The 14,511-nt window shown below is 38.7% G+C and overlaps 1 protein-coding gene across 1 annotated transcript in view; it reads right to left on the bottom strand.

Moving 5' to 3' along the window:
* Positions 1-14,511, bottom strand: part of RIC1 (RIC1 homolog, RAB6A GEF complex partner 1) — a 117,380-nt gene that overhangs the window by 25,544 nt on the left and 77,325 nt on the right. The window contains 1 exon segment of the mRNA XM_044272935.1: positions 4,087-4,125. Coding sequence (XP_044128870.1) covers positions 4,087-4,125 — 39 coding nt within the window.

Genomic DNA, 14,511 nt, shown 5'->3' with positions numbered 1-14,511 from the left:
CACCTGCTCACAGTGCCAAAACCACTGGTAAATGGTTTACTGACCATGGTATTACTGTGCTCAATTGGCCTGCCAACTCTCCTGACCTGAACCCCATAGAGAATCTGTGGGATATTGGGAAGAGAAAGTTGAGAGACGCAAGACCCAACACTCTGGATGAGCTTAAGGCCACTATCGAAGCATCCTGGGCATCCATAACACCTCAGCAGTGCCACAGGCTGATTGCCTCCATGCCACGCCGCATTGAAACAGTCATTTCTGCAAAAGGATTCCTGACCAAGTATTGAGTGCATAACTGAACATAATTATTTGAAGGTTGACTTTTTTTGTATTAAAAACACTTTTCTTTTATTGGTTGGATGAATTTTGGGTTTCATGAGCTGTATGCCAAAATCATCAATATTAAAACAATAAAAGGCTTGAAGTACTTCAGTTGATGTGTAATGAATCTAAAATATATGAAAGTCTAATGGTTATCAGTACATTACAGAAAATAATGAACTTTATCACAATATGCTAATTGTTTGAGAAGGACCTGTATATGGATGACCTATTCTCAGCTGAGGTCACCAATATAGTCTGACTCCCAGCACCCCTCCCCCTCTGTTTGAAGAGAAAGCAGCGTGCATATGAGCGTGGTGGGCAGGTGTGATTACAGCTACACCATCCAACTCACTTTAACGGGACGGATCCTTCCCATTCACTTGAACAGGAAGGAGCCGTCCCATTGAACTAAATGGGGACGGCGTAGTTGGAATTGCTGCAGTTGAGACGGCGAGCAGGAAAACAGCGAAGAGAAGGCAGTGCTCATACGAGCGCTGCTTTGGCTTCAAACAGCTGATCGTCGAGGAGTCAAACCCCGCCAATCTGATATTGATGGCCTATCCTGAGGATACAGGTCATCAACATAAAAAAGTGGATGCCACCTTTAATATAAGTGCATCTGCCTTCATATGATGATGTGTGGATACTGATTACAAGTACATAATATGGACATATATTTTGCCATATTAAGGAACAACTAAATACATACACGTTAAGGTACCTGCACAAAGTGTGGAATATAAGCAGAGTATAATAAAGTACCAGCAAAGTGAATAAGATCTGCCAAATCTCATGTGCACTATGTGTATTTGGTATGTGCAGAAATTGACCTGTGATGCGGCTTTAAAAATCAGCAGCATGTCAATTGTGTGGCTCCGCAGCTAATGTATTGTGGTTTTCCCATAGACTTCAATGGGAATGTTAAAATACATAGAAAATGTGCACCAAAAACCGCAACAAATAGTGCGGATATACAGTATGCACAGCCTTTATCGTGTTTTTAACCACTTCCAGACCGGGCCATTTACCCCCTTCCTGACCAGTCCTAAATTTGCAAATGTGTCACTTTATGAGCTAATAACTTTGGAACGCTTTTACTTATCCAAGCATTCAGAGACTGTTTTCTCGTGACACATTGTACTTCATGTTAATGGTAAATTTGAGTCAATATGTTTTACCTTTATTTATAAAAAAAATTAAATCCAAAAGTTAATGAAAATTTGAAAAAAAAAAATATCACTGTTTTCAAATTTGAATCTCTGCTTTTAAGACAAATAGTGATGCCTCATAAAATATTCATTAATTAACATTCCCCATATGTCTACTTTATGTGAGCATCAATTTAGTAATGTAATTTTATTCTTTTAGGACGTTAGAAGGTTTAGAATTTTAGAAGCAATTTTTGAAATTTTTAGGAAAATAAGGACCAGTTCAGCTCTGAAGTCACTTTGTGGGGCTTACATAATAGAACCAACCCATAAATGACCCCATTTTAGAAAGGACATCCCTCAAGCTATTCAAAACTGGTTTTAGAAATATTGTTAACCCTTTAGGTATTCAATTGGAATTAAAGCAAAATAGAGGTGAAATTAAAACATTTCTTTTTTTTGCAGATTTTACATTTTAATCAATTTTTTTCCTGGAAAACAGCAAGGGTTAACAACAAAAGAAACCTCAATATTTATTAACCTAATTCTGCAGTTTTCAGAAACACCCCATATGTGGTCGTATACCGCTGTTTGGGCACACAACAGGGCACAGAAGGCAAGGAGCGTCATATGGTTTTTGGAGGGCAGATTTTGTTGGAATGGTCTTTGGGCACCATGTTGCATTTGAAGAGGCCCTGAGGTAACCCCACAGTGAAAACCCCCCAAAAGTGACGACATTTTGTAAACTACACCACCCAAGGCATTTTTAAAGGGTGTAGCAAGCACTTCACTCAACAGGTGTTTCATATAATTTTTAATACTTGGGTGTGAAAATAAAAAATGTAATAACATTTTTTTATTTTACAAGAAAATGGTGCTTTAGGCCCAAACTCTTTTTTTTTTTCACAAAACATAACAGGAGAATATCCCCCCACAATTCGCTACCCACTTTCTCCTGAATACGACCACAGTTGGGGGTGTTACTGTAAACTGTTATTGGAGAATACGCCTGGGCTCAGAAGGGAGGGAGCAGCATCTGGATTTTCTAACATGGAATTTTCTGTCAGGGTTTTTTAAGAGCGATAATTAACAAAAAAAAAATTGTTGAATGAGCTGCGTGAGGACTTATTTTGTGCAGGACAAGCTGCAATTTTTATTGGCACCATTTTGGGGTACATTTGCTTGAAGTCATTTTTTGGGTGTTGAAGTCACACAAAAAAAAAAAGTTTGGTGTCATTTTTCTATTTTTTTTATACCGTTTACTTAATGGAGTAGATCATGTGATATTTTTCTAGAGTCGGTTATTACGGACGCAACAATACCAAATATGTCAATTTTTTTTATTTTTAAGTTTTACACAATAAAACATTTTTTAGAAAAAAAAATCATGTTTTTGTGTTGGCATTTTCTTAGAGCCATATTTTTTTTAATTTTTCTGGCTATAGTCTCGTGTGAGGGCTTGTTTTTTGCAGGACGAGCTGACGTTAATATTGCTACCATTTTGGGGTACTGTACATACGACTGATGACTTTAAAAAAAAGCTGTTTTGGCATAATTTTTATTTGTTTATTTTTTTTTTTTAACACCGTTCACTTGATGGGGTAGAGCATGTGATATTTTTGTAGAACCAATTGTTACAAATGCAGCGATACCAAATATGTCTATTTTTTAAAGATTTTTTTTTACGTTTTACACAATAAGAGCATTTTTAGAAAATAAATCATGTTTTTGTGTTGCAATTTTCTTAGAAGCCTTTTTTTTCTGGCTATGGCCTTGTGTGGGGGCTCATTTTTGTGGGATGAGGTGACGTTTTTATTGCTACCATTTGGGGGTACATACAACTTTTTGATTGATTAACATGGTGCTTTTTGGGAGGTGAGCTAAATAAATAAAAATCTGTTTTGGCGTAATGTTTATTTTTTAATTTTTTTTTTTTTTACGGTGCTCACCTGATGGGGTAGATCATATGATATTATAGAGCTGGTCGTTGTGAACATGGTGATACCAAATATGTGAATTTTATATATATTTTTTTTTTCAAAACCCTTTTTTTTTTTTTTTTTTTTTACACTTTGTGTCTCCCGTAAGGTCATACAAGACCTCTGGGGGACATTTAACGTCATTTTTTTTTTTTTTTTTTAACTATTGATTTCTCCTGTAACTGGGGCTGACATAGTAGCCCCAGTTACAGTGGAAATTCAACCTCAAAAGAGGCTGTACAGCATAATACTGCACTGTACAGCCTCAGTGCGGGCTGATCGTGGTCTATGGAAGACCCGTCAGCTCCTGCACTCCCCCACGATTAGCGTGCAGCTGCCATCTCTGAAAGGACATTCCAGAACGTCCATTCAGAGATAAACCGACCGCCCAAGGACATTTATAGTCAATGGGCGGTCTGGAAGTGGTTAAGCTGTTTTTGTATGCAAATCTGCACAGTGTGCAGGTACCCTTAGACTGTCAACATGTCTGTCAGCATTAATCTAATATGCATAGGCAGCTTAAGCCTGCCACTTTCCACAAACACATTATTCTTACAGTCAGTACAGTCATTGTTATTAGTGTTCCAGGTACTGGGAAAAAAAGCATTGATAGTCTTGGCGAACAAATGACTCACCCTTATAGGCCAATTGCTCTCCAGGTAAGTGCTGTGTATCTAAGACGAAGGAAAAAAAAAATGACAATTACAATTGAACATAAACCGATATTATAAAATAAAAGAAACTTAAAAGGGGTTCTCCAGGAATTAAGAAAATTAAAATAGTTAAATATTACTTTATAATAAATATATTTCCAAATACCCTTCATTATTTATTATGGCTCGTTTTGTCGGGGGAGAAATCATCAGGGGAAACAAAATGGCCGCTGTCCTACCAGTACACACAGAACCTGTCCTAATCAAACAGGAGTTCCTTTACAACACTGAAGTAAACAGCTCCCCCAACCTCTTCTCTGCTCTACTTGTCAGGGGTTATGATCCTGAATACAGATAAGAACTTTAGCTGAATCTCTGGGGAATTTAGTTTATGAGGAGACATGAAGTACAGAGAGGATGGACAGGACAGACTGTGGTAATGTGTTGCTGTGGTAATGGAGACTGCATACAAGTGCTGCTGCTCATTACCCCCACCCTCCTCTCTGTAATTCATGTCGCTTCATCATTTCCATTCCCACAGAGCAGAGAGGATGAGGCAGCTTTTCATCTCAGTGTTGTGAAGTAACTTGTCCTCCTGTGTGATTAGGACAGGTTCTGTGTGTACTGGTAGGAAGGCAGCCATTTTATTTCTCCTAGTGATTGCTAAGTAGACAAAACTAGCCACTCTAACTAATGAAAGATATTTGAGAATACATTTATTATAAAGTAATATTTAAGTATTTTAATTTTCTTAATTCCCGGAGAACCCCTTTAAAGTGTAACTGTATCTAAGAAGAAGGAAAAAAAATGACAATTACAGTAAAACATGAACAATTATAAAATATAGAAACTTTAAAGAGGTTCTCCAGGAATTATTTAATAATAATAAAATGTATTTATATAGCGTCACCATATTCCGCAGCGCTTTACATATTCATAGGGTTCATGTACAAACAAAACTAACTGGCTAATATGCAACTGAAACACTAGGAGTCCGGGCCCTGCTCGCAAGAGCTTACAATCTATGAGGAATTGGGGGTGACACATAAGGTAGTTGATTGTGATAAGTAGGATTTGAGCCATTATTGAACTGACAGGAGTGGTGCCGGCCGATCGGCTTCGGGTTTGGGACTACTAGAGGATCAAGTTTAGGCCAGAGGAGTTTGTGGGGGAGAGGTTTAGTCTGGGAAAAGTCATTTTAGGTAGCTAGATAAGCCTGCCTGAAAAGATGCGTTTTTAAGGCACGTTTGAAAGTGGAGAAGTTGGGAATTGACCTAGTATTCCAGGGCAGAGTATTCCAGAGAGTAGGTGCAGCTCAAGAAAAGTCTTAAAGTCTTAGAACCCTTTCACACGGGCAAGATTTCCGCGCTGGTGCAATGCGTGAGGTGACCAGCGGGACCCGATCATTATTATGTTCCCTTATAACATGGTTATAAGGGAAAATAATAGCATTCTGAATACAGAATGCATAGTACAATAGGGCTGGAGGGGTTAAAAATAATAATATTTAACTCACCTTAATCCACTTGTTTGATGACGTCACTAGGTTCATCACATGGTCCGTCACATGATCCATCACCATAGTGATGGATCACGTGATGGACCATGTGATGAGCGTAGGGACGTCATCAAAGGTCCTATTCCTCACAGAACAAGACAGAAGAGATGCCGGCTGCGCGAACAAGTGGATTAAGGTGAGTTAAATAAAAAAAATGTATATTTTTTTAACCCCTCCAGCCCTATTGTACTATGCATTCTGTATTCAGAATGCTATTATTTTCCCTTATAACCATGTTATAAGGGGAAATAATACAATCTACACTACAACTAACCTAAACCTGAACTTCTGTGAAGAAGTTCAGGTCTGGGTACCACAGTCAGTTTTTTATCACGAGCATGCAAAACACATTGCACCCACGCGATTAAAACAGAACATCGGAACGCAACCGCAGTCAAAACTGACTGCAATTGTGTACCTAATCGCACGGGTTTGCCGCAATGCACCGGGACGCATCCGGACACGCTCGTCTGCAAGGGACCTTAAAGACGCGAGCGAGAGGTACGAATTATGGAGTATATTAATCTTAGGTCGCTAACAGAACGGAGAGCACGAGTAGGGTGGTAGTTGGAGAGTGCTGCACCTCCATATATCTCCTCCCTCATCTCTATCTACCACCCTACTTGTGCTCTCCGTTTTGTTAACGACATGTACATGAACCCTATGAATTTGTAAAGCGCTGCAGAATATGGAGACGCTATATAAATAAAACATTTTATTATTATTATTATTATTATTAACTGCCGTTAAATTTGTTTTTGTTTTTTTGATAATGCGTAGGGACAGTGACAGGGAACATTTTTGTAATATATTTTATTTAGGGAAAACATTTATTTGTGCAAGAAAACTTGTGCTGAAATGCCCCTTATCAGAGCTCTCTCAAATGAGCGTTACTAAGGCCCATCTGTCTTCTATCAGCATAAGAGAGATGGGCTGTGCGGGAGCTGCGGACCCCTGCCTGCCCTCACAGCCTGGTGGGGACAAGAGCCTAATGTGTTTATAAAGTAAATATACATTCCCCCTTTTATAAAATATGGACTTCTGCACTATTGTATATGTTCACTGACCAGCACGGCCAATGAGCCTTCCCCCTGCACTCCTGGCGTGCTGACTAATGAACCAGCCGCCAAAAGCGATGCCTGACCAAGCGGTAATCTGTCACTTCAGGGGGAAGCTGTTATACAGGATATAGGGTCATAACTGAATGAAGAGGAGTTTTAAATGAATAAAATACAATATTACAGGAACCCCCACAACCACCACCAAAAAACTGAATAGGACACCATGCTGAACGGGGAACGTTTGCATTAAACTCTAACAACCCCTTGGATATATAGGCAGTTCTTAGCAGGTTATATTTCCACCTGTAAGTGATATTTGCTGCTTATTTATTTATAGTGGAAAGAGATTAGAAAGGACAAGACAATTTATAATTTATGGCCTGCAGCAGCCATTGGTGAGATGTGAGGAGGCAATAAGTGAGAGGTTGGGCATATCAACAATCTCAGCAAAGATGCTGCAAAGAGGTAATTCCACTGATCATTTAAAAATGAAAATGGGAAATACCTGCAAAGTACCATATATACTTCTGTGCGTGAAAATTAAAGTTTACCTCCACTACAGTGAGTCAGATGAAATTAAAATTTCCCCCCAGCTTCACGCTTACCAATTGCAGGCAGTTTACAAAACAGTCTGTGGTCTGTATCCCATTAAGGGTTCATTCACACGTCTGTAGTGTATTGCGAATCCGCAATACACCCGGCCGGCACCCCCATAGAACTGCCTATTCTTGCCCGCAAGTGTGGACAAAAATAGAAAAATAACTGAAATAAAGTGGCCTAAATGGGAGGAAATGCTCAAAAACCCCAAACACTGTGGCGTGTTTATAACCGGGGGAGCAATAGAACATGTTCTATTTTTTTCGGGAGCCGCGGACCAGAAGATTGGGGCCACACTTCAGAAATGCGGATGCGGACAGCACACTGTGTCTTGTCCGCATCTCTTTCGGCCCCATAGAGAATTAATGGGTCTGGATTTGTTCCGCCATGTTGCGGAACGGATCCGGACCCATTCTACAGACGTGTGAATGGAGCCTTACAGTGTATAAGCAGGCTATTAGAAGTTAAGAGTCACTGTTGAAAGTTCCTTAATAGATATTAACGTAATATATAATTATTTAATATATTACAGATTTTCCAGGCATTTATAAAATTATAGATCCAAACATTTTAGCTTTCATTTGAGGGTATCCACATTAAAATTGGATGAAGGGTTTAGGAGTTTTAGCTCCTTTACATTTGGCACCCTGTTTTTAAAGAGACCAAAAGTAATTGGACAATTGACTCAAAGGCTGTTTCACGGGCAGGTGTGGGCAATTCCTTCACTATTTCATTCTCAATTAAGCACATAAAAGGCCTGGAGTTGATTTGATTTAAGGTGCTTGAATTTTGAAGATTTTGCTAAGATGTAAACATGGGGTCAAAGGAGCTCTCCATGCAGGTAAAACAAGCCATCCTTCATCTGCGAAAACAGAAAAAAACCATCTGAGAAATTGCTACACTATTAGGAGTGGCAAAATCTACAGTTTGATACATCCTGAGAAAGAAAGAAACCACTGGTGACCTCAACAATGCAAAAAGACCTGGACGCCCACAGAAGACAACAGTGGTGGATGATCGCAGAATAATTACCATGGTGAAGAGAAACCCCTTCACAACAGCCAACCAAGTGAACAACACTCTCCAGGATTATAGGCATATCAATATCCAAATCTACCATAAAGAGAAGACTGCATAAAAGTAAATAAAGAGGGTTCTCTGCAAGGTGCAAGCCACTCGTAAGCCTCAAGAATAAGAAGGCTAGATTGGACCTTGCTAAAAAAAAACATCTTAAAAAAACAGCACATCTCTGGAAGAACATTCTTTGGACAGATGAAACCAAGATCAACCTCGACCAGAATGATGGAAAGAAAAAAAGTATGGTGAACGCATGGTACAGCTCATGATCCAAAGAATACCACATCATCTGTAAAACATGGTGGAGGCAGTGTGATGGCTTGGGCATGCATGGCTGCCAGTGGCACTGGGTCCCTAGTGGTAATTGATGATGTGACACAGGACAGAAGCAGCTGTATGAATTCTGGGGTTTTCAGAGACATACAGCACTATGTGCTCAAATCCAGCCAAACTGATTGTCCATCTGTATTATGAAACGACGACCAATGACCCAAAACATAAAGCCAAAGCAACCCAGGAGTTTATTAAAAGCAAAGTGGACTATTCTTGAAGGGCCAAGTCAGTCACCTGATCTGAACCCAATAGAGCATTTCACTTGTTAAAGACTAAACTTCAGACAGAAAGGCCCACAAACCAACAACTGGAAACCGCTGCAGTAAAGACCTGGCAGAGCATTAAAAAGGAGGAAACACTGCGTCTGGTGATGTCCATGAGTTCAAGACTTCAGGCAGTCATTGCCAACAAAGGGTTTTCAACCAAGTATTACAAATTAACACTTTATTTACAATTATTTAATTTGTCCAGTTACTTTTGAGCCCCTGAAATAAAGGGATTGAGTTTAAAAAATGCTTTAGTTCCTCACATTTTTATGCAATCATTTTGTTCAACCCACTGAATTAAAGCTGAAGTCTGAACTTTAACTGCATCTGAATTGTTTTGTTCCAAATCCATTGTGGTAAAGTCCAGAACAAAGAACTAGAAAAAGTTGGTCTCTGTCTAAATATAACTGTAAATAAAAATACAAAATCTGAATTTTCTTTGCATTGCCACAATTTTCTTTTTATATTTTGGTCTACAGAGCTGTATGAGGATTTGTTTTTGCAGAACGAACTGTAGTTTTTATTGATACAATTTTTGTGATATGTACGACTTTTTGATCACGGTTATTCAATTTTTTATTTTTTTTTTTAGATAGGAAGGACATGGTTACCCAAAAAAATGGCAAATCGAGTGTTTTGCATTTTTTTTCCATTATGGTATTCAAGGTGCAAGAAAATTTTTCAGACACAGCGTTATACAAGATGTTTATTTTTTTCATGTTTATATATTTTTATATGTAAAATTGTGAAGTGGGGTCATTTTTTTTTTAAAACTTTTTTTACCTCTTAACTCTTAGGGCTCATGCACACGGCCGTAAAAAATACGGATGATGTCCATGTGCATTCCATATTTTGTGGAACGGAACAGTTGGCCCATAATAGAACAGTTCTATCCTTGTCCATAGTGCAGACACTAATAGGACATAATTTTTTTTTTATTTTTTTTTGCGGAACGGAAATACGGACATATGGAAACGGAATGCACACGGAGTAACTTCCTTTTTATTTGGGATGGGATATATGGTGTTCTTCACCGCAGTCGATGTACACTAGGCAGGATCTTTCTAGTTTATTGGCTGAAGTATCGAGACGATTGTGAACTTATGTCTTTATTTGAACGCATTGTACGCAATCATAATAGTATGTAGAGAAATGTGTCTTTGGTGATGTGACTGACCAACTTGACATATACGGACTATGTTTGTGATTTTTGTATGGTATATACCGTTGTGTGTACTTTATATGATCTTGTGTATTTTTTTATGCTCAATAAAAAGAATAAAAAAAAAAAAATTTGTAATGAGGGGTTGAATACTTGCTTCTGTGACAAGTAAGAAGAGATAAGCCCATCAGAACTTAAAAAGCAGCCAGTTGTAAGGTTAGACAGGCATATATTCGATTTGTGAGGGATCCCACACTGGCTCATAAATCGAAATGTCAGCTAGCAAAGAGGGACTTTGAGAAATATACGGCAGAAAAGGAGAGGTACTATATGACAGCTTCTGAAGCCCATTTAAATAGGTTTGGTAACAAAATCAGGGAAATTTCTTGCGAATAAGACAAGAGGCAGGCAACCGATACACCACATATTAAAGATTAGGACCCAGGATGGCATGACAAAGACTGACCCGATGGATATAAATACAATACTGGCCACTTTCTATGAGATTCTATACAGGGATAGAGAAGTGAAGACCTTGAGAGACACTTTACTAAGCCAAACTACACTTCCCAGAATTTCATATGAACAATTAACTTATCTAAACACTGACGTCACCCCGGAGGAACCGTCACGGGCGATCCGAGCGTTGGGGAAGGGGAGGAGGTCCCTAAAAGAGCCAATACATTTTACATAAAGTTATTGCCAAAACTCAATATAGGATATTTTGGACCCTGGGTCCTACTGCCTAATATCCTTAATAAACGTCAACACGAAAATAATGTCCAAGATGCTTGCAGATAGGCCTGCATTCTGCCAAGTTTGATCTCTCCTGTAAAATCAGGCATTATCAAGAGGCGGTCAGCGGTGAGTAACATTCGAACAGTATTGAGGATACTAGATCGGGTGTGTTTGAGCCCACAGGACAGTGAGGCTCCAGCCCTCCTCACACTAGATGCTGAAAGAGCCTTTGATATCTGAGGTGGCGATGGCTGTAGTCAGTCCTGGATAAATTTGGGATGTGTGGGGCCTTTAGGAAATATCTGGCAGGGCTGTATAAAAATCCAAGGGTGAGAATATGTACACAGGGATATATATCTAACCCGTTTGTCTTGCAGAAAGGAATCAGTCAGGGATGCCCTCTTTCCCTTTCACTGTTCAACAAGGCCATTGAGCCTCTGGCTAGACTCCTATGCATCTCAGATCTATTTGAGGGCATTATGGTGGGCAAGTGCCAGGTAAAAGCGACTTTGTTTGCAGATGATATTTTACATTTTATTAATAACCTCCAGAGGTTGTAGATGGTATCATTAAAGAATGAACACATTTTGGTACTTAGTCAGGATATAAAGTGAATTGTTACCCTTGTTGCTCAAGGGGACCTAGTCAGATTTGAAAAACTGGAAATCACCATTTAAGATTACCTATACATATCTAGGAATTAAAATAAGGAGGATGCCACATTCCATGTATAATCTGAACTATTAGCCATTAATTAAGAAAATCAAAGGGGAATTAGAAAGATGGCATCATCTGCCTTTATCAGTTCTCGGTCGCTCTCATCTCATCAAAATGATGAGCATGGCATGGCTTTTGGCTATGCCCTAAACTGACATTGTTCTGGGAAGAGTTGGGTATACTGTTGAAGAAAATATGTAATTTTCAGGGCCCGATTCAAGAGACCATGTGCTTTTTCATTCTGAAACAGAGTGCCCACCCTATCCCTAGAATAGGACATTTGGTACTGATGGTAGGAAAGAAATGTCTTTTGAAGAACTGGTTTACACCCATGGTGTCGGGAATCCACCAAGTGGTGGAAGAAATCCCAAAGATTTTGTACTTACAGAGATTGTTCTTTATATTTCAGATCTTTCAAAGAGATTCCTCAGCAAATGGAAGGGTTTTATTGAAAAGTATTTGCCCCAAAATGAAATGGGAGATTTTATAGCTTTCTTTAGTCCTCCCTCTTGATCATTTGTTGCTTGGAAAATGAACTTAGAGGGCCTTTGGGAGTCCTGGAGTGGAGACCAGGGAAAATAGGGGCACTGACTGTGCCTTGAGGGAGACATGAAAGTTCGAGGCAAGTGCAGAGAAAAGGATTTGATTATTTTATTTTTTTGTCTACTATGTGTGTGCATTACCACGTTTATATCTCTTTGTATACAGAAATTATCCGGAATAAAGAAAATTACGGTAAAATTAAAAACAAAAAGGAAAACAAAGCCACCTGCCACTTTATTGCATATGTGGCTGAAAATACTCTCCCAAGTATACTAAGGAGTATTTTAACTCTTCAGCAAAACATGTAACCCAACCTCTGCATGCAAAACATATAATTAATATATATATATATATATATATATATATATATATATATATATATATTTTTTTTTTTTTTTTTTACTGTACACATTTTATGAGAACTGATGAAGACAGAGCTTTTGAAACACTGATACATTTTTTGACATTACAATCCTAGATAAAACCACCACCTTCAGCTATATATAAACAAATGTCCACTCTAGAACAGAATTTTATGCATTCCTCCTATTCAAATGATATCAGCAGGCACATCTAGACTAGTCCAGGCCCAGCAGAATGTTCTGACATGACCGCTATGAAAGAACACACCAGTACTAGGAAACCCATTGCATTGCAAACTCTTTCAAATATGGCATTGCACACTAGGCTGTGCTCCATGAGTTTACAATATACAGTGCCTTGAGAAATTATTCATACCCCTTTAACTTTTCCAAATTTTTTCATGTTACAGCCACAAACTTAAATGTATTTTATTGGGATTTTATGTGGAAGACCATCACAAAGTAGCAGATATGTGTGATGTGAAAAGAAAATGATATATTGTTTTCAAAAAATGTTATAAATCAAAATCTGGAAAATATTTTGTGCATTTGCATTCACTCCCCTGTACTCGGATACCCCTAAACAAATTCCAGTATGACCAATTGCCTTCGAAAGTCACCTAATTAGTAAATCAGGTCAACCTGTGTGTCATTTATTCTCACTATAAATACAGTTGTTCTGTGAAGGCCTCAGAGGTTTGTTAGTGAACATTAGTGATCAAACAGCATCAGAAAAACCAAGGAACACACCAGACAGGTCAGGGATAGTGTTGTGGAGAAGTGTAAATCAGGGTTAAGTTATAAGAATAAAAAAAACCATCCCAGGCTCTGAACATCTCACGAAGCACTGTTCAATCCATCATCCGAAAATGAAAGGCGTATGGCACAATTGCAAACCTACCAAGACATGGCCATCCACCTAAACTGACAGCCAAGGAAAGCACTAATTAGAGAAGCAGCAAAGAAACCCCTGGTCACTCTGAAGTAGCTGCAAAGATCCACAGCTCAGGTGGGAGAATCTGTCCACAGTACAACTATTAGTTGTGTACTCAACAAATCTGGCCTTTATGGAAGAGTGGCAAGAAGAAAGCCATTTTTGAAAGCAAGCCATAGAAGTCATTTTTTTTTGCAGTTTGGCACAAGGCATATGGAACATATGGAAGAAAGTGCTCTGGTCAGATGAGACCAAAGTTGAATTTTTTGGCCTAAATGCAAAATACTATGGGGGTCATTTGTTAAGACTGGCGTTTTAGATCCACCCACACTTCTTAATTTAAGCCAGGTTTCAAGCTGTCTTACATTTAGACCTTTTTCTATGCCTGAAACAGGCATAGAAAATGGTAAATTAGATGGGCCTACTGGCCCGTCACCTTCCCCGCCCAAAAGTGCAGATTGCGGTGCAAAAGTTAGTTAGGAGTATTTCAGCTTCACAAATGACCGCATATGTGTGGTGGAAAACTAACACTGCATATTATCCTGAACACACCATTCCCACTGTGAAACATGGCGGTGGCAGCATCATGAAAGCATATTCATGGCCCAGTCAAAGTCCGGACCTAAATCCCATTGAGAATCTGGGGCACGACTTGAAAATTGCTCTTCACAGACGCTCTTCATCCAATCTGACTGAGCTTCAGCTATTTTGTAAACAAAAAATGGGCAAACATTTCAGCCTCTAGATGTGCAAAGTTGGTAGAGACATACCCCAAAAGACTTGCAGTGAAAGTTGATCCTAAAAAGTATAGACTCAAGAAGGCTGTATACAAATGCACGCCTTTCCAAATTTTTCTTTATTAAAATCTTTTGAAAATGATGTATCATTTTCTTTTCACTGCAAACATACTTTCTACTTTGTGTTGGTCTGTCACATAAAATACATTTAAGTTTGTAGGTGTAAGGTGAAAAGGTATGAATACAGTTTCAAGGCACTATAAATGAAAGGCTTTTTTCACACTGAGGGCTTTGTAATGGGCCATGACAAAAAAAAAACTAC

The sequence above is a fragment of the Bufo gargarizans genome, unplaced genomic scaffold (genome assembly GCF_014858855.1).
Source record: "Bufo gargarizans isolate SCDJY-AF-19 unplaced genomic scaffold, ASM1485885v1 fragScaff_scaffold_252_pilon:::fragment_2:::debris, whole genome shotgun sequence".
In the NCBI taxonomy this organism is placed as follows: Eukaryota; Metazoa; Chordata; class Amphibia; order Anura; family Bufonidae; genus Bufo; species Bufo gargarizans.
This window is presented reverse-complemented; position numbering and strand designations above follow the sequence as displayed.